Consider the following 25,989-nt stretch of genomic DNA (forward strand, 5'->3'; position numbering starts at 1 on the left):
TCAATAAGCGCTTTGGTCTTTAATGGAACACATAGTTTTGGGCGTATTCAGGGTTAGAGCAGGCATTTTGCATTGTTTTTGTACCTGCATCTATGGAAATGAGAGTTAAGTTTCATGACATCTGTGAGGGAATTCGACCTGAATTCATGAAACTTTCATTGTCATACTCTGATCTTCATTTCCTGTTTCCAAATAAATTCATGTGTATTCGTAACTACAAGGCCGGAGCATCGAGATGAGCTCTGCAGGACACCATCACTTCAAGTGTTGTCAAATAACATGCTCTAAATTCTGTCATGCAAGTAATTTAGAAATTTAATTTTAGTTTTTAATGGCTTGCTACTTGGCATTGTATAACTTTCATCTTGCTGCAGAAAAAATAACTGATACACTATGGGAGAGCAATGGGCTTATTCATCAGCTCTCGTCATTGTCCTCTGGGAGATAGGAATTTATTACCCATATTAATTTACATAATTGGAAGCAACCACATCTAATTAATGTGCATAATATGAACAATAATATGAAGTGACTGACGAGCACTTACAATAATGTGCACTTCTTGGATATCATCACTGTCACACAGATACCTTGAATTTCTGCTTTTTTCTTTCATCGGTAACTGACATCTGATATGTTTGAAGTAAAAGTCTGTTGAAAGCTTGCTTTGACTTTTAGCAGTAAACATGTCTGCTGACTCCACCCTTTTGTTATACCACTGAAATTGCCCATCAAAGACAGACAAATCGTTGCTCATCTTCACATATTAAGACTGTTCCAAAACAAATGAAGTCAAATATGTTTTAAAGAGAAACAAGCAAAATATACTTTTTTAAAATCACAAAAACAGTCACCTAAAGGTGTTGTATGTTGTTTATAAGGTAAAGACCCTGCAATGATATATACAGACATAAGAGGGAAATAACCGTTCCCCACAGGAGTGTGTACATGTATATCTTATTGGAAAGGTATGTGCCGTTTGTTGTTGCAGGGTACCTGCACAACACTTTTGTGTACAATATTGTGTTTCCTGTCTATGTGCGTATGTTCTGGTGCTAACTGTTGTTTGTTTGTACATGTGTGCTGCTCCTTCAACTGTGTCCAAGACAAATTAATCCTCAGAGAGAAAACAAAGGCCAATTTAACCTAATCTGTTCATGGGGGTGTTGTGATAGTGTTTTAATATGACAAATTAAAGATACACAAATTACTCACATGCCGTGGATGTTATTATGAGGTAACATTGATCAGCTGCTCATAGCCTGTAAAAATTTATGGACACGATTGGTTAGCACAAACAAAGTTATATTTATTAATGGATAAGAGCTGTCTGTAAATCTGCGTTTAGAGTATTACTTTTCATTGCTACAACCTCGCTTATGACTTGTGTTTGTTCCTGGTCTTGAGAGGTGTGGATATTTGCCCTACAGAGTTCAAAGTTGCAAGTTGCACAACCTTAATTCACTCAACCTGCCTCTGTAAATATCTTTTGCTGGAAATTTCCCTACCCTCCTTTGAATGCATGCACAATGAGGAGAGAGCTGCACCTTCTAAATGATCCTACAGTTTGCAGCTCTAATCTGTTACATGTTGGGTAAATACAGGAGCAAACACTGTAAGAAATCTGGTTCAGTCATTTAAATATCACAGTCAATTAAAAGAAAAGCTTTTACTACCATCTTTTTTGGATCATGTTTTTTTATTGCTCAGTTGTGCTGGAATGCCAGTGTTAAAATTTAAAATACGTGCTAAATATAGAAATGTCTAATCAATGCTAAACAACAGCAAGTTAATCATGGTTTGGAAACATCAGTTTTTGTTTTACCAGTTTTTCAGTGATAGTGATATGTTTCTTCCTCCTCTTCGCCTTCCTTCAGTTTCCGTCTCCTGAGTGGGACACAGTGACCCCTGAGGCCAAGAATTTGATCAATCAGATGTTAACGATTAACCCCGCCAAAAGAATCACTGCCGACCAGGCCCTCAAGCATCCCTGGGTCTGCGTAAGTCACACTTGTCTTTATCGTTGTTTTTTATGTAGTTTTTCTTGCCAGCTTTAAACAAATCATGTCACAGTTTTTCTTTCTTAAGCACTCTTACATCAGCACAGCCCAGGAACACCTGTCTTACATTGTATTTCATTTCTAACACAGCTATTCAGAATAACAGCACATCTTTAATCCAAATGGCTAGTTTTAAAAACATGCACAGAATTACATTATATACTAGAGCAGAATTTGTAGCTTTTTGTAGGTTGAGACATAAAAGTTTGGGTTTATTTGTCTCACATTTGGACAAGACACACATTTAAGGAAAAGACCTGTAAAGTCATAAGTCATAATTTTAACACCAATAACAATTTAACAGCATAAATGTAGTTTGTTATCAGATAAAGCAAAAGGACAATAATTTCCATTTTTATTGTTAAGGAGTTGAGTAAGGAGTCGCCTAGATAATGTAAGAGCCCCGTAGGCTTATCTTACAGCTCCCACTTCTAAAAGTTTTCATTTATAAGTCCCTGAAAAAGCAGGCTTTTTCATTCTGTTTGGTATCACAGAGGAGTTGGAATACACATGAGCTGCTCCTGCCTGTTGATGAAAAGCTACTCAGGGGAGCATATCAGAGCTGTAGAGCATTAAAAAGAATTCATTGTTGCAGTTGTACACAATGCCATTATTGTCATAGCCTCAAAATGGTGATTAAATGTTTCTTACCAGAATGCACCTTTGGAGTCACGGTCCCTTTCTCTTGTATTTTAATGTTCATGGGTTTTTATCTTTTCAAAGACATCTTTTCAAAGGGTGGAGTGCTAAGTTACCAGCTAAGATCGGTTTGGCCTCAGTCACAGAGACCAGTTGCTAAGGAAAAGTGTGCATTTCCCTACTGATTGGCAAATGGTTGCTGGCAAAGAGGGTGCTTCATCAAAAACCTCCTTGTAATTGCTTTTTTCGCAGGTGGATTTTCAAAGTCACCAGTAGTTTGCGTGGAAGTTGCCGACTTGTACGCAAACACTCAACAACTGACTTGGTATTGAAACTTAAATTGCTACGCATACTGAAAATGGAGAACATTTGCCTTCAGAGTAAATGTTGTGCCTTACTGCTGAAACCATTATGTTTTAAAAGGTGCGGCTTTTACTTTGTTGGGAAACTGTCCCCATTTCCAGTTTCATTACAGAGTAGTTGGCAGGTGTTTGCAGACAAGCAGGCATCCTCTGCTGGGTGACCATGGAAATCTGCTAGTGACCAAAGCTATCACAAGGAGATTATTAGTGCAGCACCCTCTTTGTGACTCACTTTGCCACCGGTTTCTTTAAAAAGATAGCAAGCAGCCTCCCACAACCAACTGCCAACTGGTAATACACATTTTTATCTGATAACCGGTGGTTACCAGGTGGTAACTATGCGATAAGCGGTAAAATATTCCAAAAGCACAGATATAATTAAAAGGTCTTGTTCAGAATAGCACCGGTGAGGCCTAGCAGACAGTGACTGGGTACATCTGCCTGTGTAAGAATACCTGTCTGCCCAATATGGCAGCACCCCTAACTTTAGGTCTTACCAGTGTAAAAATGGACGAGTTATTAAAAAAGTGGCATTGATGGTGTAGCAGTGATATACTTAATGTTGCCCTTTCCTCTTTACTTAAAGCAACGATCCACTGTGGCCTCCATGATGCACCGTCAAGAGACTGTGGAATGTCTGCGCAAGTTCAATGCCAGAAGGAAGCTTAAAGTAAGCACGAACACAGTTAAACATACACATAACTCACTAGCGTATGCTTATAATCTTGTATATTATTTGCCTTGACTCTAGGGAGCTATCCTCACTACGATGCTCGTGTCCAGGAACTTTTCAGGTGAGCTTTTGTAGTTAGTTTAAAATTGTCAACACTCAGTAGGAGCGCACTTCTTTACAGATCCTATCTCTCATAGAAGCCAAGTGATACATGTCACTGTTGTTCTGCTACTGTATCTCCAGTCTACCGTCTTCTTCCCTTAGCCACACCGATTGGATTTGATTTTGCACTTCAGGGGTTTGGCTTGGATTTCATCCTCATAAGCAGTTTGATCACAGTGCACTTTTGATTGAACAACCTATTTGCGGGCTGGACAATGGACTAGCAAGCTAATGCACTAATGCTATCGGCCCTGTGTTTATATGCCTTCATGTAAGCAAAGCAGCTCCATTGGATTATGTCCATCCACTTTGTAAAGGCTAAGACCGATCCAGACTGAAATAAGCAGACCAGCCAGACCTCTGAAATGCTTTGTTCGTAAGCCTAGGCTTGTTTATTCACTGTAGAATAAACAAAGAAGTAAAATCAGTAAGTTGGGGCTCAGACATTTTATTTCTGATAAGATTTTCCCATCTGTTGCTTCACTTCATCCTAATAAAAATGGAGTTTGGTATTACATCATTTCATTGATTAAATTAAAATGTCAAAAACACTAAGCAGGTCTCTTGGAAGCACAAAAAGTTATTAAAGAAAAAAGAAGAAGGAGACTTTCATGGTTTAGTGGGGCTCTCTCCCAGTGGTGCACTGAATTCCTCTTTGTCTAATAGTGGGACGGCAGCACACCAGTCCTGCCGCTACCACCAGCACGGCCGCAATGGCTCAGGAAGGTACGTTTGCTAGAGGGGGTGTTGGAGTCGGGCACTGCCAGCTTCGTGCTGAGGTTTTTGGCATGTGGCCTGGGCTGCTTGAACCCTCCCCTCCCACCACCACCACAACCACCTGCTGCCTGCACACTGATGGATCACGTTTATGTGGTCATCACTGCACTGGGGCATCTTATAGTCACATACAAACATATAAATAAAAGCCACAGATGAAGCTCAGCTACTGACCTTTCAGTACTCCTGGGCTTCCTAATGGTCTAATAAACAGACCTCCTCTCAAGGACTGGATATTTAATTTCCTGTGTCGAACACAACAGCCATTTAAATGACACCCAGCATGACCCTCTGACCTTCCAACTACCCCAGCTGTCACCAAGCAAAGCTCAGGTTATATATCTTTGCATTAGCACAAATATCACAGGTTGTTTTTCTCTGCTGCATCGCCATTTATATTACCAATATGAACAGAAATTCCAGTATTTAACTTGGAACTCTTGCACCTTTGCCTTCTTCAAATTGATCTGGATCCACAGTACTGATGCCCAGTCGATGCCTGCCTGTGCTCGCTGCAACCTTCCCTTGGCATGGCTCTGGCGCCAACAGCCAGCCAAGCATGTTTATGAGCGTACAGTGCAGTTTGCCAACCTGCATGGGAAGCTGGATAAACAGAATGCAAAGTGTCCTGTGTTAACTATTTTCTTTGTCTCCTCTCTCCTGCCTGCTCTTGTTTTTGTTTGAGCAAATACAACTAAAAAGGGGAAAAAAACAGTTTGCTTCAAACAAAGTGCTTATGCCGTTATCAGGTCATCATTATGCAGATATATATTAACACAAACACAGTGATATCGCTTAGGGGGGTATCAGCACATGGATGGCTTTGGTTTGTGGTTTCACATTACTGATATTTTTTAACTAAGACAGATCACATTTGCAGCTAATGATTTTTCATTTAGTTAAAATCTCCCTTAACTCCCAATAAACCTTTACATTATTTAAGAGATTACATCTTGTTCTCCAGTGGCAAACCTTTAGCTCTACCTCCGAGGGTGATGATTCAGGACAGCTTTGTTTTCAGGCATGCTCAAACTAATTAGTTTGTTTGAAGCATACTGAACCTTTAACATGTGTGGGTCATATGACAGCGATGGCTGCTTGCTTAAAGAGGACTTATTAAGCTTTTCTTTCAGCTGTATATTTTTATTTTTGGAATTGATAGTTAAAAGTTCCTTAACCTTATACAGAGGACACTTAGTTCATCATTTGACTGAAGCTAGCAGCTTTAACACTGCTTTCCTCTGATTGGCTGCACCTCACAAACAGGAGTTTGAACAGCAGGTAGGCGTGGCTGCTGTATTCAAAAGTAGACATTACTGTAATATGAATTATCTACAATCTTTGAGATCATGCAAAACCAAATTTAAAACTGAGTGCTTAGAGCTCACTTGTACATTCGCTGATGATACAAGTGATGTGCCACGTTTCATAAGAACCCTTGCAACATTATGTAAGTAACAGAAAATAAGGAAAAGTGTAATGGGTCCCCTTTAAAGGCTGGTCATACAGGAAAAAACAGTCTGATTAACAAGAGGATGCTTTGCTGATAAAATGTTAATGACTTTCCCTTTTTTGCTCAATTCCAACTGTCAAATTTCTTCACTTAACAAGACGCAGTGTTGTCACGTACAGTGTTACAGTGAAGAAATCAGACTTGAATTTGTACAGATGACATCCTGAAGTTAAAGGTTTCTGCTGAGAGTGCACCACTCAGCTTCTTTTATGGGGAAGACTTTGAAGTTGATGTTGCATGCCAGACATTTTGATGACTGCATGAACCATCACCTCTGTGAAAATGATTAAAGAATGCCTTTTAACGCGCAGTAACAGCCTGACAGGTGTTGCCTGCAGTTGTCATCTTTCAGTTCAGATGTTAAGATGCAGATATTAAATACATTACTGTTCTCTTACCTTTTTCATTGCCATCCTTCCTTCTTTTTGAATGGAAGGTAAGGGTGAATCATTGGAACATGGCTCAAATACAAATGATTGTTGGTAAAATGTTTATTTTTAGTCAGTGTTTGTGTGTTAATGCATGTGTTTTATTACATTTCCTTTTTGTCAGGTGGAGTGGTGTCATTTGTGTGTTGTTAAAACTGTCTGGTCAGGTTTTCAGGTTCACATACATGCCTCCTAACATAAACTACATTATAGGGATGAAGGTGGCGTTTGACGTGGCCAAAGCGATCTTATTAAATAAATTATCAGCAGTTCTGTAATTGACATTAAACATAAAAGTATATTTTCCTTATTTCAACAAAAACAAGGTAAAGATTAAAAAAAATATCTCTTTTACTCATTCATAAGCTTAGTCATGTATTAATTCTTATTTGCCCCCTGAAAGCAGACGAATAAAATCAAACACCAGAGCAGGATATATGAAATATTAGAAGTGTTATGAACTGAGCTGAAACTGATGTTATCATTGTGGAAAGTGAACAAAAAGTGTTTATTGTTTAACATTTTGACAGTTTAGAGGATTATTGGAGCCAAAATTATGGTTGAGCCAGAAATCCACACAGTACCATAAACAAATGAAACCAAATTTAAAATGAGCTTTAAAGCTCAGAAAATTAACATGTGGTTTTGCTAGGAACTCGTAATGCTGACCTGCTCTCACAGTCAGAATCACCTTTTTTGAATTTAATTGTTTCCCTGTATTAATTTTTTAATGATTTTACTGTTTTAGAATTTGGATTCTTCATGCAATAGTTGTGAATTTCTGACATTTAATTTTTTAACGAAATAATTTTTACAATCTTGGTGTAAAAACTGTAACAATGCAGTGGAAATAAAATGCGGAACTTGCACGTTACTGGGCAAAACAATCTGCATAGTCACTGTAGTGTACATTATAATGAAAAATAATTATGAATGGGGCTACGTCGATGTGTCTGTTTTGATTGAATGATTTCAATTTTGCCAACAAGTTATGTTTTTGATTTTCACGTTATCATTTTGCTTTGTCTGTATCATCACTACTGAAGTCTCTTTAATTCCCTGTTTATCCACAGTGGTTCATAAAGTAAACTTTTTGATGGGATCGTCCATCATACAACAGCTCTGCTGTTAGAAATATCAATGTGAAGTCAGTTTTGTCAAACCTGATAAACTCTTAGGCCGTCTTTTGTTGTGCTGACTGAGTGATTTCAGCTCTTCTGTTGATTGGACAGCTGTCCCCCTTAAACTGCGTCCTCATCATCTTTTCTCACTTTCTTTCAGCGTGTAAAACCTTACTAAACAAAAAGTCGGACGGTGTAAAGGTAAGCTCTCTGACCCATGAGGGTTTTCTTGATGGGACTTATGTACTTAACTTACTCTCCTTATCTTTTATCTCCTTTTTGGTCTGTCCCCCTAATTACTGTCTGAGACCATTTTTAACTGTGATATGATGGAACACGATCAATTAGATCACCTCTGTGCTCTGGTGCAACATGGTCTTTTTTCTAAAGTCTGTTTAATGTATTTTAAAGATTTTTGTGACTTAGGGGATAGGATTTATTTTAGAAATGAACTTATGTTCATAAGAAATCAGTTAACTCACATTGAGATTAAAGTAGATCTAACGAGCTTACCTAAAGATTAAAAAGCTTTTAAAATGGTGTTTTTAACCAGCCGTTTTTCTTTGACTCACAGCGATTTTTATTTTGATCAACAGTCAGCGTCAGTGCATGCAATGAACTGCCGTACTCACCAAGGGCAAAACAAAACTCCCATTACATACAGTAACTTAAACAGTAACTAAACCCTTAAACATTAGAAAATGCACAACCAGTTATTGAACACCAATAAAATACATTTTTTTTAACCCCCCTTTTTATTTGCAGCTGATTCCAATTTTTCTGAATCCCTTTATCTCATCTTTATTCCTGTGTAAGCTTGTGCAGCTGTTTTGTTTTTTACTATCTTTCTGGGATCAATCTGGCAGCTTCACTTTTTTGTCTTTTTTTGATTAGTTCCCGATGAATCCTTATTTTTTTCCCTCCTCTTTTCCATTGCTGTCTGTCAGAAAAGGAAGTCCAGCTCAAGTGTTTGTTTGATGGTGAGATCGGCTCTGTCGTTTTTGTTCATTTTTTTTTTTATTTTTTACTTTTTTTTTTGTCCGTCTTCTTTGCGAGTCTTTGCCCCTCCAGCTCTCCCTTTACCCTCTCTGTTTCATTTTTTTTCCTTTTGTGCAGAGATGCTTTAGGGGTCGTTTATGGCAATTTTTGTTGGATTTTTCCAAATTCATGCAACATCCCTGCATTCCCTTCCTCTGGAAGCGCCACCAAAACCATTTAAAGAAATAATACACACACACACGCGCTTCACTATCCAGTTACCCCCTTCTGATGTGCAACTCATTTACCCATGGATCTGCATTTTCGCTTCATACCTGACCATCACCGTGGGACAACTGAATCCCTGCTAATCTCAAGATGCCACCATTTTTCTTTTTTTCAGTTGTTGCATGTTTATCGTACCGTCATTATGTTTCATTTAAGTGAATTCTTCTTTCCCCTTTTTACCGTAAATAAAACAGCTGTCTTTGTCACCTGCAGATAATTTCTCCGATATGAGCTAGAGAAAGTCTGAGCTTCTAAATTCTGAATATAAAATAATCAAGTAAAAAGATTGTTTTCTTATTTTTCTGTTGATCTGTTTGGATGGTTACATTTTTCCCTCACTACATTTCTCTCAAAGTAAAAGTGATACAAAACTAGGTAATAGTGTACATTTATTAGTGGTAGGTTTGCATATCTGCGGAAAACATACCAAAATAATTGCCTTAGCTGCTTTAAATACAAAGTCCAGTTTATCCTCATCTCTCCCAAAAGACGTCACCCTTTCAAAAGAACAGAAAACTTTATTAAAAGAAAAGTACTACACAGTTTTGTTTATTTTTGTAGATGGAAACTGAGGTTCAAGATTTCAGGTTGCACTAAGAAATATCTCGGTTTGAGGCCTAATTAGCATTTTCAGACATTAATAACATGCTGTTCTGAATATTTTGATTCTGGTAAACAGCCTTTTTGAGGAGGCTTGGGGGGGAATAATCTTAAAAGGACCTCATGTTTGTGTTTCTGTGCTTTTCTATTCCAAATTCTGCTCAAGTTGTTTTAATAGCACTGAAGTGCTCAGATTCACCAAGTTAACAGATATGGGTTTTTTTTAGAAAGAGGAACAAGGCTACATGTCGGCTCATGACCTTGATCAGTTAGGTCCAAACAAAGTGGCTCCACAATGCTGTCATGATTGCAAGTCATGTTATGGAAGTATATTTTTTATATTTGAACTTCTTGAAAGTTAAATGTTTCTTATTCATGAGAAATGTTTCTCCTCCAGCCCTGAAATGCAGTAAAAGATGTCAAATCTGTAATCTGCCTTGTTGATGGTGTCAGCATTGCACATTAGTTATTCTGTTAGAAGTTGTTCCTAGTAGGCCTCAGAGACTGCCAAAAATACTGTTTAAAGTCACACTGGGGTAATTTGCTCTTCTGAGAGTTGCAGAAAAACAGCTAAAAACTCCCAGCACTTTGGCCTTAATCTTTCACTGACGTAATCCATTCGTCCACACCTCTCAACTTTCCTGTGGGAATATTTGTATTCCCCTTTCCCTCGAGTTAGCTCGAGGCCAAAAGGAGAGTCCAGCTGAAACAGTGTTCTCTTGTTCACATCATACATTCCAGCCTCAGTCTGCAGCTGTAACATAACCTATATCTTAGTCATCCAGCGGAAACATTACTACAGCTTTTAGGAGCAAGTGAGTGAAAAATTATGTTAACTCATAAGCAAGACAGAAATATCCAAACGTGTAGTCCTTATGGTTTTTAAGCTCTCTAAACACATAGATCCTACATTTTCCATAATGCAATCAACGCCATCTTTTTGTCATACCCTCTCTGCCTGCTGAATAATTTTTTACTGTACCTGGTTGTTTTGTTTTTTGTTTTGTTTTTGCTTACAAAAGCTAATTTTTGGCGAGTTTTGCAGAACGTTTCTTTATGGCTTGCACAAATCACCACAGTGAAGTAAGAAACACCTTGTAAATGTGTCTCCTACCTTGGATTGCACTTCATGACTTTAATTATATTAGTAGATTCTCCAAGAGTGCAGCCAATGTCATTTTAATTACATTTTGTACAATCTATATCATAGCTAAACAGAAATATGAATTCAGAACATATTTTTTCAAGTTAAACCTTCCTTCCTTCAGCTGTAAAAGTCTGATGTTGTATTATCGTCATCCTGCCAGGCGGGCAGGACCATAGAGACCAAAGTTTCTGAATGCAATAACTCCAGAATGGAAAAAACACAGCAGCTTAAATTCCCACAGTAGGTGTATTTACTAAAAAAAGTTGTGACCTCGACCTTAATGCCATGTAATAACTTGAGAACAAGGCAATGTATGATTTTCAAATTGATAAAACACGTGTATTCACTAGGAGGCTGAGGGGGTATCGTTGGCCGCTGTATTTTGTTTTCTTTAAAATTAAAATGTAAATGTTGCTGTGAGTATTTTTTTAAATTAGCAGCCAACATTTGAAAAAGGTTTAGACAGATTTCACTTTTTAAAACTCAAAGCCATAAATAGGATCTGTTCAAGATGATCCTTTAAGTAGTTTTGCGTGTAAAATAGGCTTTACTGTTATCTTTGCGTGAGCTAATGAAGGGGAAAAACGGCTTAAACCACATATCTGTTGCATGCGTTCACACAATAGAGAAAAACCTGCTACCCAAGGCCTTTCACTGCATGCACAGACCTGGACTGCTGAGCTCGCTTTAGATACAGACTGATTTCTCTTTCTATCTCAGCAAATGATTCACATTTTTTTAAGTGCTGGGGAAAAGAATAAGTCATTCACCCTTAATATATGCTTATTGTTAAAATGCACTTTTCTGTTAACAATTCACAATTTTATTAAAGGCATAAAAAGATTTTTGTTTTGGTTACTTTGTATCTATGAGTTCTTGATCATGAAAAGAATCGTTAAAACTACATGCAGAGCAGAAATACTGATGATTGCACCTGCCCTTTAAAATGCAAAGATAGGAAGGTGCAGTTATTAAGTTTAACATCTGCACATACAGCTCTTGCCCTGACTGTGCAGCGTATAGTCCGTGTAATGGCTCCATTCCTATATTCCACCTATGATTCCCATAGCTTGGTTCATGGTTTAGTGGGAGGAGTGGGAGTCACTTTGTGTTGTGTTTCTTTGCCCCAGTCGCAGGGAAACAACAGTAAAAACAGTGTAGTAAGCAGCAGCAGCACCAAAGACAGCAGCATGTCATCTTCAGCACCAATGGTACCTCATCTCTATTTGGTTTCTTTGCTTTTAATAGCATCATTTCATTGTTTCCCATCTTCTTATCGTTTAGTTCTATCCCCTCATAATCTTTTTGTCGCTTCCCATGTTAAGTAAAACCTTTTCCTTGTCCTCTGTCTCATCGATCATTGTCTGCCTCTCTGCTTCCGTTTCGAACACAAACTGTGATCTTGGCGGTGAATTTGATGACTTTAAAATTAAATGACTGGCTTGCCCCTTTGAGTTTGTCTCTCCTGGCTTGTGTTTTACCCATACCTCCGTGGACACACCTTCATATATTTACCCGGTGCCTGACAGGTAGACAAATGACTTTCATTTTCCAGTACAACAGCAGACACTTCAATCAAGTTCTGCTCAACCACATCCTCGTGACTCCTTTGTGTGTTCAACTATGTCACCAGAGCTTTGTTGATGCTTTGCCTTTGAAGTGGAGGTTATTGCCTCTACATCAAAAGATGACCTTTCACAAATTGCTCTTCAATTTCTGAATGGTAAATGATGGGGGCTTCTGGGTAAAACAGCAGCCTGAGTTGACAAATGAAAAACAAGCCATATTTTTTGCAAGAGGATGCAGCCCCTGTGTTTGTGGGATTGAGTCATTTATACAACATACAAGAGTTTGCACGATGTTTGTCTCAGGTTGGTTAAATGGAAACAATGGCAACATAGCACACGACAAAGAAATGTGCACTTAATGTGTACTTCATTTCTAATTAATACAAAAACTTTCTGTCTCCTGATAGTTTGATCTGGCTACTTGAATTAAAAAAAGAAAACCCTAAAATGATCAGAAATGGTCCATTGCATTAGTGGGAAATAAATAAATATCCTGCCTATCATGTCTTAAGCCTAGCATAAGACTGTAAACCAAAACATCTAAGTAACAAAATCTAGCACAAATAGGTGTTTTGAAGACTTAAGAATGTTTCCAGTAATTAACTTTCTCTATAAATTCAAAATGTCTTTTGATACTGTTTGTTTTCTTTAACAAGATATTTCCAGTCTTGATTGCTAGATTTTAGTCTCGTTGAATATAACATAGTAAAAAAAAGTTTTGGTATTTTATTGTTGTAATTTTGTCATGCTTGTCTGAATGTCAGTGGGATTACTTGTAAAAATAAAGATTACATTAAAACAAATAAGAACTTTTTGCTAAATTTAGTCCCAAATAATGTCAAAAAGAAGGATGAGGGAAGATAAACTTATCCTACCTTAGCTTGCCTTTTCTTGTCAGAGCCAGCCCTCACACAGAAGATAGCAACAGTCAAAATCCTCAGTTTAAAGCTTTATAAAAGGCTTCCATCATTTATATACAGTATACGACATTTACCACACAAACATAACAGCATCAGTATTTTTATTTTAATCTGCAAGAATGCATGCATTTTATATATATATATCTATATATTTGATTCTTATAGAGCCCAGACTGCCTTCCCAGCAACTGGACCAGTCCCCATAAGAGTTTACAACCTGGGACTGTCGTCTCGCTGCCGTTACTTGTAATACTTTAAATTCTGCATAATCCCATATGTCACTGAAGGGGCTGCATCTTCTAAAAGTTGGGTCCAGGGTTGGTGGAGATCATGCAAGTGCTCCTGACTGACTAAACCAGGATACCGTGGGTTTGTTTTCCAAACTGTCCAGTACTTGAGCTCTTGAATTGCTTTGTGCTAAATGTTTATGTCACAGGGTCAAGGCTGGGGATGAGGAGTTGTTGCACAAACACAATTCACCATTAAACCAGTCTTCAGCCCACATGGGATGGAGGGTTGAGATGTGAAAGATTATCTAGTAGTTATCCATTTACTAGCTTAGCTTTAAAGTCACTCTAGCTATGTGTAGGTTTTTTTAATATGGTTTACAAATTGCAAACCCCTCCTCCTCAGTCACGGCCTTGGCTGGTGGTGGATATGTGTATAGCTGTGTTCATGGCTGTTTTCATCCATTTCGGAGGTTCTAAAACAGTCCTGTAGGCCACAGTGCTGGTGAATGGGGAAACAGACTGATACTGAGCGCCTTGACATCAACAATCATGGATTTTTATTACCATAAATGTTCCACAGCCTCTGCACTGTGCTTTGTTTTGGTGTGCCCTCATGCGTCTGTCGTCATGATATTCCCTGGCATCTTTTGCTGGTGCCCACCCCCTCCCTATCATATACTCCCTGCATGGTAAAGTGTCTCCTACCTCCCCCCAGGAAGCCCAGACAACTGTTGTACACAACCCAGCAGACGGCACCAAGGTAAGCTGCTTCTACTCCAGCCTCAAGCCACCAGCCACTACTACTAACACTCGTGGAGGATTTTCTCTAATATTTCTGCATACACCACCATTAAAATAATTATACACTTCATGTTTAAGGTGATAGTCTGCTTATGTAAGAACACAGGAATACAACCTTTGATATTTTCATAGTTTTTTTTTTTTAAATTACTTTCAATCTGCTTCCCTTTGAGATGGTTTAATTGATCCTCAGGTTTTTTCCCCTCAGAGGACCTGATATATACAGACTACAAACTTTTCATTGCCTTTTCCAAACTTGCAAATACTCATGGTACCCTACTACTACTCTTTATGTGAAAGAGAAAATCCTACACGCACTGTCTTTAAAAGCAGCACAAACAGACTCTTTATTAAAACAGGAACCAAGTGCACAGCTTTCACTGTTGTGTTGGTGCACACACGTTTGTTAAATATCAGTGTCACTACATATTCAAATGCTGATGGTGTTGCACTATTTCCTGTACACTGAAACTTTTCTCACGTTGCCACATGGGCATGTTTCCTCTCGAGAAGCGGTTCTGCACTAATCTTCTCTCACACACACCTTCCTGTTAAAAATTCATTTTAAACTGCTCCCACACGTTGCCGTAACGTGTGGCTCTCTGCGCTTCTCTTCGCTGCTGTTCTGGCTGGTTTGTGCTCCTGGGAGGGAGTCATGTACCCGTCCATCTGTCCATCAGGTTGTCTCTGTGTTTTTATAGGCGTCTAGAGCATCCCAAACCTGTCTCAGCTACAAATTAAAAGATGATTGTCCACCTCTCCCTTATCCAACTTTTTCCTCTTCCACCCACTCCTCCTCTCTCCATCCACCTCTCTTTTTGTCTCACCCCTTTGTGTTTGACAGGGCTCCACTGAGAGCTGTAATAACATAGAAGAGGAGGAGATGAAAGGTAGGAAAGGTACTTGTCCAACTTTCACCTACTCTGCATGCATTGGTTCACTTTGCATCCAATCCAGATCAGATAGATTAAAAAAAAAAGACAAAATATTTATTTCCTCGCTTTATGTTAAGGTGATGCATGTCCTCTAGGTAGAGCTTTCAGGAATCTGTCAACTCTGCTTTTCCACTACAAAGAGCTTCCGTCAGAGCACTTCAGGCTGGGATAGTCAGTACGTTTTGGAGTTGGAGGAGCATTGCAGGAAAGAAACGCTACGTCTGAACGCTGTGCTGTGCATGTTGACTGACTTAAACAGTACTGCTATGCCAGATAATATGCTTTTTCTGTTGTCTCGACTAATTCCTGTAGGAGGGCCTAATGGGTGAGCCTTGTCCTCAATGCTGCACTCACGCTAGGGAAAATGACCAAAAATATTGCAAGCATGTGAACTTGTGATCTTGTTGGCGTTGAAATAGATGCTATAAGACGGGGACCAGGTGTGTGAACTTTAGTGTATCAGAACGGCAATGAAATGACAAAGGAGTCAGTCCTGATTGAATAATGTCAGGTTGACAATTAAATGCAGTCTGCTTGTGATGATATGGGAGTTAACTGTGAGAAATCGGCACAAATCCGTTGCTTCCTACACACAGAAATTCACATTAACTACTTATACTCAGAAGATTTCTCCATAAAGAGAGATGTATTGCTCCAGAACAGATATTTAACTGCAACCTTGCTTTTATAAAGCATTATAACCAGAATACAACCATTTGATTTGGGTCCTTGCTGTAAAAAGCCATGCAGCAGACGAGTTGTGGTCATTGATGACAATGTTTGTTTGTGAATCAGATGGAAATTATATACAAACATTTACTAATGTGTCCTGAGAAGGATTGCAGTCGAGTCAGAAGCATCCCACCAGGTGACCTGTGCAATCATACGGGTAATCAGTTGCCAAATAAAATTCAGTGCAATGAACCATCTTTTTTTTTTCTTCTTAGTTGCAAGGTTCATATTTTTACTTAAGTGACTGAGCTATAAGAAAGTTAAATATCAAAGCAGGATAAAGGTTTGCAGTCCTACCATTTTTTTGGGATAGATTGTTCTACAAACAACAAATGAAATGAACGTTTATTACTTCAAAGTAATTTTTTTGTCTTTACTGGAGGATTATCTGCAAATGTTTTGAAAGATGCTGTAATCACTTTAAAGTTCTGCCCGTTGTGACTTTTAATCACAGTTGTATTAGAAAGTGAAAGCCATGGCTTTGGTGAGCGGTACCTCATGGATCTGCGGCAGGGATTAGAAAGAATGACTGAGAGTAAACACTGCTGTGTGTAGAGAACAGGAGTATTCTGCTCTTACAGTAATTACATCATCATCTGAATAAGTCCAAACAAAGGATCCCTTGGTAATGACACCTCCAAAGCTTACTGTTGTGTGTTCCACGTGACGGTATCTTTGCCTCATTTCGATTGTTGTTTGTGTGAGTGTGTGTATGCTGCCATCAAACACCACTTAAGCCTTTAATTAAGCCATCTTCAGCCTCAGGGATGACCTTTTAAGGTTTCTCAGTTGAATGAAGTAGCACAGAGCTACCTGCAGCTTCCTAGAAAGGAGTTAATCCTGTTACTTAAGGCGACGTTCATGGATTTACTACCACTTGATCTTAAAAAGCATCATTACTAACATGCAATCAAGACGCCTTTGTTTATCGTGTCTCTATTGTCTTTCTCTGAGTTTGAATGCTTTTATAATTTGTTGGATGAAAGAATCTGCTTGATTAGTGTTAGCTCTTTTGTCTACTCTGGATGTTAAATCTTCAGGTTGTGCGCAGTGGTTTGCACCATCCCTTCACAGCAAGAACATTCTGGGGTTGAATCTCTGGGCTCTTGCTGTGTTTCCATCTGGTAATCCGGACAAAGACATGCATATTAAATTGGCTGGAGTTGTGAATAGAGTATAGATATAAATGCGTAGAATAAAGTGATGTGTGACTATCGTAAAATCGTATCGTAAAAGTGCTTCAAGTGAACAGTAAGAAAAGCTTGTGTCTAACACAAAACACAAGAAAACAGGAAAGGCCTTAAAGATAAAGAACAAATAAGATATATCAAGCAGATTGTGTTCAGATTTCCAATCTTCTGCAACACGATGAACTAAAACTCTTCACTTTAAACTTCGTTGTGCTGCAGTCTCCTAAAACCAACTGTAATTAAACCGTTGCTGCAGAATCTTATGCCATTTTGTCCTGGACTTGTATTTGCTGCACATTTGAGGCCAGTAATGAATTCAGTTGTTGAAGGTTGTGTTGTGTGTGATCTTTCTCATTTCAAACTTAATCTCTGAAATTAGACATCAGGCTGCTGTGTCTTAATGCTGAAAGCGCGCTCACTTCAGAGCACAAGTGTAGCGCGCGTGTCATGTCCAGCTTGTGTTTCTTTGTAGTTTCTGGTTTGTGCAGCTGGTTTCTATGTTGCAGATCAGCTCTTTGTGTCACTCTTTTTATCTTGCGTTGTGTGATAATACGCGCAGCAATAGCTTGTAGTGCCAAAACATTTAGCCAGCTTATAGAGACGTCATTTTGCAGTATAGCATTCAATAAACTTGATGATTTGCTGATTTCCTTTGGTTTACGTGAGGCTTAAAATTGCATACCTTTCAAAGATGTGATTGACACTGGCATCCAGTGAGTTTAAGGTGGATTAATGGATGGACAAATGATGAGTTCCTCTCAGATTTTAGGAACATCCTGTGGCCAGCCAATCAGCATGTTTCTGTATGTTTGTTTGTATGTGTGTCCTGTGATGAGAGCAGCGGCCACCAGTGACTCTACCAGTACAGAAAGTGCAGGGTTAACACAGTCCAGCACTATTGAGGAGCAGGCGCAGACCCCGTCTCCTCAGTGCCCACCACTCACCTGTAAGTCAGCTGCAGTTCACCCGATTTGCCTCTCAGCTCTGACCTTTCTGGCCTTTTCCTGTCGCACCAGACAACAATATTCCAAGACCAAAATAAAACAAGCAACACAAGACATTATGGTGGTAAAACAGCGACACATGAATAGGAATTTTAGCTCTTCGAGCCATCACCGGCGCTTGTACCATTTCCAGCCCTACTGTGCTGCCATCTACTGGCGCTCTAATATAACTGCAGTTTACTGCTTCCCTTCTGCACTATATCTGTATCCAACTTCTTCAACCCACTATTTCATATATTGCAAAGTCATGTATATAACCTTATTTTACCGGGATGACTGTATCTACCTGCAGCTGCTCCCCTGCAGGAGGCTGTTAGCAGCCCCAGTGTTCCTGTAGCTCAGCCCAGCCCAGCTCAGAGCTCGTGTCCTGCACCAGAGTTCACTCTTTCACCCCCCACAGGCAGCAGCAACCTGCAGCAGAGTAAGTGACAGGCAGGTTTTGGTGTGTTTGTGCAAAGGCTCCGAAAGCCTTTTGTTCAAACTGTGCGTCATTTGTTGACAGAAGACTTTATGGACATGCAGGTCTGAGTTTTGCTGGACGTTCTGGCTTAGCTGCTGCATGTTAGCTGATGTCATTTACAACATGAGAATCCATAAAGTCTGGTGTGTGAAAATCTCTGCTGGTTACGCTGTGAGTGCGTACATGGAGTTAGTGGCTTTTTGATCAACTCTGCTACAGATTCAGTTTAATAACTGGTGTTTTTGACGATGATTAACCTTCTCCTGCAGTATTTTTTGGTGCTCTCAAATTCAAAAACTGTAGTAAATGATCGGTTTTGTTTGTGAAATATTTTTGGAATTCCTTCAGTCAAGAGAAGTAAGCTTACATGTTTGTTTTAGAGATTTCAGGGTTCAGTGGCCTGTTGAACATTGCATACAGCTTCAAATACTTTTGATTCTGTGTTCAGTATTGAAGTGTGTGATGTGTTTGGGTGACCTTAAATGTCACTGTCATTTATACCAGAGGCGGTGTTCCCGTGTGTAGAGCTTATTTCAAATGTCAGGCAGTAAGTTGAGGGAAAGCATGCGGTGTGGGATGTGCATGTTCAGCCTCCAAATGATCCCTGACAATCTGTGACCTCTTGTGTGCCCGCCCTCCTCTTCCCACCTCCTCCTCCTCTCTCTGCTTGCAGCTCGTAAACAGGAGATAATAAAGATGACTGAACAGCTGATTGAAGCCATCAACAATGGCGATTTTGAGGCTTACACGTAAGTTTATATATAGAAATCAATAGAATTTTGTGTGTCATCAGTGTTCAAGTGCTCTTACAGCTCTGTGCTAACGTTTTGAGCTAGTACCACTAATTGAACAATAGTTCTCCAGGCTGTCTCGAGGTCTTTCAAAGCTTAGATGCTGTTTACAGTCCAGTATGTGACCATCTTGAAAGGAATGGTTTTTTTTGTTTTTTTTTGGGGGGGGGGGGAGTTCCTTGCTGTATTAAGCCACTTAACACTCACTTGTGAATCATTCACATATGAAGTGTCTACACAGACAACTTAGCAGAGAACCAAATGAAAACTTGTGTTAGTTACACAAGAATAAAAAAAGAGCTATTTGCTGCAAATGTGTTGCATCTCAGAAGGGTGTGCAGTGTGTCTATAAAAGATTGATGAGTGTTGGACAAAGGCAAGAAGTGCAAACTTAAAAATGTATCTACAAGAGATGAACAGTATTTGAAAGACCTGACACAGAACCTGAGAGATGCCTCATCTGTAATGGTTTAAATGAAAGGATGGCTGTAAGAAGCCATTCTTACCTTAGAGAAATTGGAAGAAAAGGCTGCTGAATGCCAAATTTCACAAGAACTGGGCTAAAAGTCAGTGCCAACAGCTTTTATGGCATTATGAATCCAAATTTGATATTTTTGGTTCAACTTGTCATCAGAATGAATGGAGGTAGTTAGGAAAGAGGTTCAATAGTGAGGCCATCAGAGTCTGATCTACCATGTATTACCATCGGGAAAGTATCTGATTGGCAACAGCTTCATTTGCACTGTCAGTGCAGTAAAAGCATACCTGAATAGAAAACACACTATGGAGCACTATCAGCCATGGATTGGCCTCCCCAGAGCCTGGACCTCAACATAACTGAAGCAGTTTGGGATCACCTTGACATAGAACGGTACAAAAGGCAGCCAACATCCAAAGAGCCCTAAATTTCCTTCAAGATGCCTGGAGTACTATTCCAGGAGAAATTGCAAGAAAGCTTGCATAAAAGTTCAGGCTATGTTAAAGAGTAAAGGTGGTCATACCAAATATTGACTTTAGGTTGTTCAAGCTTATACAAACTCTGTTTCTGCCTTATACGCTGCATTTATGTACATGTTTAAACATGTAAAAGATTGAGCTCATTTTCCTAGCAAGAATTGAGAGACAGCTCAGGACTTTTTCACAGTGCTGTAGATTACTATGAATTTCTCCTTTTATTTTTTGGTCAAATTTGCAGATTTTGCTCTTTGTCATTGTTTACATGAGGATTCTCTTGATTGCTTTTTCCTCACAGGAGAATCTGTGATCCAGGACTAACTTCTTTTGAACCGGAGGCCCTCGGAAACTTGGTCGAGGGAATGGACTTTCACAAGTTCTACTTTGAGAATCGTAAGTTACTCGATTTAGTGGATTTTTCCTTCAGTTCTTGAGCCCTTTGAATCCACAGGGGCAATATAGTTGGCATTTGCTAACAAGAGTTTAGCCTACAGTGATATGTTCATTTACTAAAGTTTTCATTTAATGGTCAAATGTAACCAAACATGTTGGATCTCTCTACCCTCTAATTTAAGAGTGCAATTAATTTTTAAAGATGTAGAATCTGCAAGCTTTTCTTCCTCTTTTTCTCTTTTCTTTTAATTAATAACAACATTTTTTGTCCAATTTACAATCTAAAATCTAGCAGATCATCAGTGTTTTGAAGTGGTGAATCCAATTAATTAAAGAAAATATTAAATTAATAAAAATATATGGAATAAATGCAGCTGGGACATTAAAGCCATAAACACTACAATGTGCCGATTCTACCTTTACAAATTAAGTTAGTGCATTTTGCATTTTTCCATCATAGTTCTGAGTAAAAACAGCAAACCGGTGCACACCACCATCCTCAACCCCCATGTCCATCTGATCGGCGAGGATGCCGCCTGCATCGCCTACATTCGTCTGACGCAGTACATCGACGGTCAGGGACGGCCGCGTTCCTGCCAGTCTGAGGAGACTCGTGTGTGGCATCGCCGTGACGCCAAATGGCTCAATGTGCACTTCCACTGCTCAGGGGCACCAGCTGCACCCCTGCAGTGAACTGAGAACTCAGGCCCAGGTAAGGTGATGCCACCACCTCAATACAACAGCCTGAAAGGTGCAATAGCAGTTCGATGCCGCATAAAAGCATTAATGTGGACTGCAAAATGTCTTCGCACAGGTTATTGGGTTCTTTAATGATTGTTGGTGTGCAGCATCAATTTAAATTGCAATTTTTAATACTTAGAGCACTGAAATCTTTTTGTCCATCTCCCATCTACATTATCACACACTTTAGCATTCAACTTTCATTCAAACTACTTTATTTCTGTCACTAGGCAACTTCTACAACTGATACTCCATTATTTTTGTTTTTGTGTATAATATTTCAACAGCATCGGCTAAAGCTAGATCACCTAAAACTCTAGTGGCACATTAGAGAAACAGCCCTCTGTGACAGTTTAATGATATCCATCAGAGTTTAAAGGTACTCATTGTAATCAGAGATATTAAGAGTTGTTGAGTAAACTGAGTGTTATTAGGCAAAGAGCTGAGTCGCATACAATATGAAGCATGTTGTCCATCAATATAATAATAATGATAATACTTTATTGCTCCCTGTGGGGAAATTCCTCTCTGCATTTAACCCATTCACTCAGGGAAGCCGTGGGCAGTCAGTGTACGGAGACCCGGGGAGCAGTGTACCTTGCTCGGGGGTATCTCAGGGAAGCCGACCCCTCTACCTACTGAGTTATCCCTGTAATATGTATAAGTAATGCAATATATATAAGTAAATGAGCGTAAAAGAAGAGTGATATTCCTTTTATTGTATTTAGACAATGGTGAAAACAAGTCAGTTTAATAGAAAAATTAAGGGGCTTTTTACACGGGATGCCCTGTGTTCCCCACTGCATTCAGTCCACCAGCTGTGGAAGCTGAGAAGGATCCATAACACAGTAAAATATTCTTAGTTTATTTATGTGGCGCTTTTCAAGATAACTATCACAGAAAATAGCTAAAAACAAAGACAAGGAGATAGAAAATATAGTTTAAAAAGATTTGTTTTTAACCTGCTTTTTAAAAGAGTCCACAGATCTCAGGCTCAGTGGGAAAGCATAAGCTCTGTGTCCTTTAGTTCTCATCCTCAACCCTGAGACAACTTACTAACCACAGTGCTCTCCTTTTTCCAGCTTTGCCTGAAGTCTAAAGCTATTGGGAGCATTTATTCTCCGTGGTCGGAGCGGTGTCTGGATCCTGCCCAGGAAGAGGCTGCTTGGAAAACACAAATGTGGGAAACATACCTTACAATTTAAAAAAAAAAAGAAAGAAAAAAAAGCCACAAACCAAAAAACAATAAAAAATTTAAAAAAAAAAAGCATATCTTAAAAGCTCGACTGAATGACCGACCACACCGACCAACACCAATCCAGTCCAACCCTAGCTAGATGATGTTGGGGCCCAGCTGATGTCAGCCCCTTTTTGCAGATGGTGCATGCTTCTGGTGGCAACACAGGGGTGATGCTGTCCCGATCCTTTTCTCCCATGGCCTTCATTTCCCCACTCTTTGTTCGTCTGCCGCGTGGAAAAGTATTAACATGTTCAAAATTATGTATAACAAATGAAAAATAAGTACACTTCGCACAGAGACCGGGGCAGCGAGGACGTCTGGGGAAAAGTGATTTCTGTTCAGAGCGTCTGTTTGAATCCAGTCGTTTTAGAGTTGTAAGGTATTTGTGGGTGGGGTTTATGGGAACGGGAGCAACTAATATCAGAATTTAACACCAGATTTAAGTGTCAGATTTGAGTGTCTGCACACGATGTTTTAAGGGGGTTCAGGTGTTACTGAAGGGACCTTTTTTTTTTATTTTGTCTTTTTGTAATATGTATTCTGAAAAACGTTTTATCTCCTGAATGAGGGATACTGTTTTAAAGTATTTTGTGTTGGGAAAAAATCATTTTTAATCAAGAGGGGTTTTATTTAACAGAATAGTGTATAAATGGATATTTATATAGGACGAAAGGGGGTGGAGGGAGGCATGGTTTAATTCTGAGGTGTAGGTAGGGGAGCTGAAGATGAGTGTGATGGTGTTTTTGGCTCTTTTTTTTTTTTCGTTTTATTTGGTCCCGTGTTGTAAATACAAACATATTCACATGCAACATGCATGCACACACACACACAAAGTCCCTGTGCTCCAGCCTTTGAGGTGGAGCCTCTCCTGAGCTTTAGACACGGCATCCAGGCCAGCTTATCCTGAAGTTGCAGAAGGCCTCCATCTGTCTGCCCTGCACTGTGTGCATTGGAACACTAGGCAGCGCCATTGGTCAAAGTCTAAAGCTCCTCACCTCTCTAAACTACCTGGTCTGAAAGCATGGATGCTCTCAATCTAACTCTTTAGTTTCTTTTCTTTAGTTTAGTTTTGTTTGTGTCTGTGTGTGTGTGTATTTGATGTGAAGCATGATTTATCTTAACTCTGATGGCCTGTACTGTTTTTGCACAGACACTTAAGACTCGATGCTGTTTTGGTCGCTCTTCTGAGGGAGTGAACCTTTCTGCAACTTCAGGTTATGCTTGCCAAAATCCTTCCCTGTCACCCTACCTCTGCCACTCTACTTTCATCATTCCTTCCCTTTTACAATCTCCACATTTGTCGTGACCTTTGCTAACCAGCCCTTACTACCATCTTAGTAGCACCACAACGTGTGATGATGATGTCACCCTTATGCCTGTCTCTTGTTCTGATTGTGTTCTTGAAATAATTTGTATATTGTCAGTCTTGGCTTGCTGTACTTCTGTGTGAAGTCCTGGCATTATTTAAAAAAAAAAAAAAAAGAGAAAAAAAAGCATGTTTAAAAAGGAATGCAGCCGAGGGAATGGACAGGAGGAAATTTTAAAAAAGGCACGATGGGAAGAGGGCTACACTGGCTAGAGGGCTCTGGGACCTTCGCTGATCAACTGCAGTCAGTGAATTTGGCCCCGTTTAGTTTTGTTTTTTTGTCAGATTCTGTTGTAAATGTTGTAGCTGTTAGTGTTTTGATCTAATCTTTGATATTTTCCATTTGTTTTATGCAGAGGTTAAAAATATTAAGGGTTTGAATTGAATGGAGATTCATCCCCTCACACAGATCACTGCACACACCGAATGCTGAAATGTTGGGATAAAGATTTCTTCTTGTTAAATATTTTTGGAATTCACATCATGAAAGCACATGAGATCAAAGATTCTGCCTTTTAAGAGGACAAAAAATAACATATCTGTGTCTCAGTGGTTAAACTTTGCAGCACTGTGTCGTAGAAACTTTGTGAGTGTGTGACTTTGTACCAGTGGAGGGGTGAGGCTTGCTATCTGTCCTGTCCCGTGCGGCGCCGCTTAATAGTAACTCATGCACCACCCGTCCTGTTGCTGGTGGTCACCTAAGTGCAGAAACCACATCGATGCTTCGGACCATCACATATCTGTGCGCTAACACGGTAAACAGACTGTAAAAAAATTTTAATCATATGTGAGCCCCACCCTACTGTATTAAGCGCCTGTGCTGTGGACATATCTGACATGCCATGAAAACTGTGTCTCCTCCCACTTTTTGCACCACAATGAAGCGTTGTAAAACCAGTACTGAAACTATGTGATGTTTTGTATGGTTCAGTAGTTCCATTTGTGCTCAGTTGTTTGTTGATACCACAAATTGATGAGATGCTTTTCTTTCATTGTGTGTGTCTGTGTGTGTGTGTGTGTGTGTGTGTATGTATGTGTGTGTGCTCGTTTCCACGCTTATGAGAATGTTTAAATGGAATGGGGAAAATACAGTTAGAAGGAGGGGAATTTATCAGAGTTTGCCAAAGTATTTGGACAGTTGACATCAAGCTTTTTTTGGTCAATTATGACAAAACCAAGCTAGACTCAAATATTTTGATATGCTGTAGCCGAGAAAGGTCAGGCAAAACCAAAAATATTAAAGGTTGAATTCCATTAAGTTTTGACTATTTTAGGGCCCTTGCACTCACCTCTGGTCTGCTTTTGTTAGGCTGGAAGTGAGACATCATTGATGTTAATATGTGAGCTGCACAGGCTGTTTGTGACCTTACATTGAGTCTGCTCACAACTTTAGTCACACAGGTGGTGTGCAGATCCATCTGTATCCTGTTGCAACTCCATATTTTTTATTCTTGGACTTTTACTGACTTTATTATTCAACTTAAAACAATTCTGTCCTGTCCCCCTCCTTTAACCTCCTAGGACCTGGCGTCCACATATGTGGACAACACATTTTGGGTTATTTAGACTAAAATACTAAATTTTGCTCTGCAAGGGCCTGATATCCACTTACGAGGACATTATACTGCTACTGTTCTATCAAAATTTCAAACGAATATCCTATATATGTGGCTCTTACTTTTCTTAAAAACAAAAATAAGGTTAAAAAAAAAATCTGGTAATTCTTGGTTTTTACATTCATTGAGCCCCAATATGCCCAAATATCAAAGAGAAATTAAAAATGCATGTCGTGGAAGAGTTTGGGTCTTAGGAGGTTAAGGTAGCTTTTTTCCCTGATTGGCTGCCCCTCACAAACAGAAGGTTTGAACAGGAAGTGGCTAGAGCTGCTATGCTCATCCAGAGTTTTGTGCATAAAA

The 25,989-nt window shown here is 39.3% G+C and overlaps 1 protein-coding gene across 10 annotated transcripts in view; it reads left to right on the forward strand.

The window, feature by feature from the left end:
• camk2g2 (calcium/calmodulin-dependent protein kinase (CaM kinase) II gamma 2) overlaps positions 1 to 25,163 on the forward strand; it is a 75,320-nt gene extending 50,157 nt beyond the window's left edge. The window contains exons 10-23 of one of the 10 annotated variants that reach the window (XM_087850079.1): positions 1,878 to 2,000; positions 3,648 to 3,731; positions 3,813 to 3,855; positions 4,563 to 4,622; positions 7,896 to 7,936; positions 11,879 to 11,959; positions 14,182 to 14,226; positions 15,112 to 15,157; positions 17,966 to 18,070; positions 18,421 to 18,549; positions 19,262 to 19,337; positions 20,632 to 20,726; positions 21,187 to 21,438; positions 22,550 to 25,163. In XM_087850079.1, coding sequence (XP_087706205.1) covers positions 1,878 to 2,000; positions 3,648 to 3,731; positions 3,813 to 3,855; positions 4,563 to 4,622; positions 7,896 to 7,936; positions 11,879 to 11,959; positions 14,182 to 14,226; positions 15,112 to 15,157; positions 17,966 to 18,070; positions 18,421 to 18,549; positions 19,262 to 19,337; positions 20,632 to 20,726; positions 21,187 to 21,419 — 1,161 coding nt within the window. In that variant the 3' untranslated portion in view covers positions 21,420 to 21,438; positions 22,550 to 25,163. Of the gene's footprint in view, positions 1 to 1,877; positions 2,001 to 3,647; positions 3,732 to 3,812; positions 3,856 to 4,562; positions 4,623 to 7,895; positions 7,937 to 8,682; positions 8,716 to 11,878; positions 11,960 to 14,181; positions 14,227 to 15,111; positions 15,167 to 17,965; positions 18,071 to 18,420; positions 18,550 to 19,261; positions 19,338 to 20,631; positions 20,727 to 21,186; positions 21,439 to 22,549 lie in introns of all 10 variants that reach the window. The other 9 variants (XM_006783588.3, XM_006783590.3, XM_006783591.3 and 6 more) reach the window with 9 other exon arrangements.
• The last annotated feature ends 826 nt before the right edge of the window (positions 25,164 to 25,989 follow it).

Source organism: Neolamprologus brichardi, chromosome 13 (assembly GCF_056152115.1).
Source record: "Neolamprologus brichardi isolate AB-2024 chromosome 13, ASM5615211v1, whole genome shotgun sequence".
Classification (NCBI taxonomy): Eukaryota; Metazoa; Chordata; class Actinopteri; order Cichliformes; family Cichlidae; genus Neolamprologus; species Neolamprologus brichardi.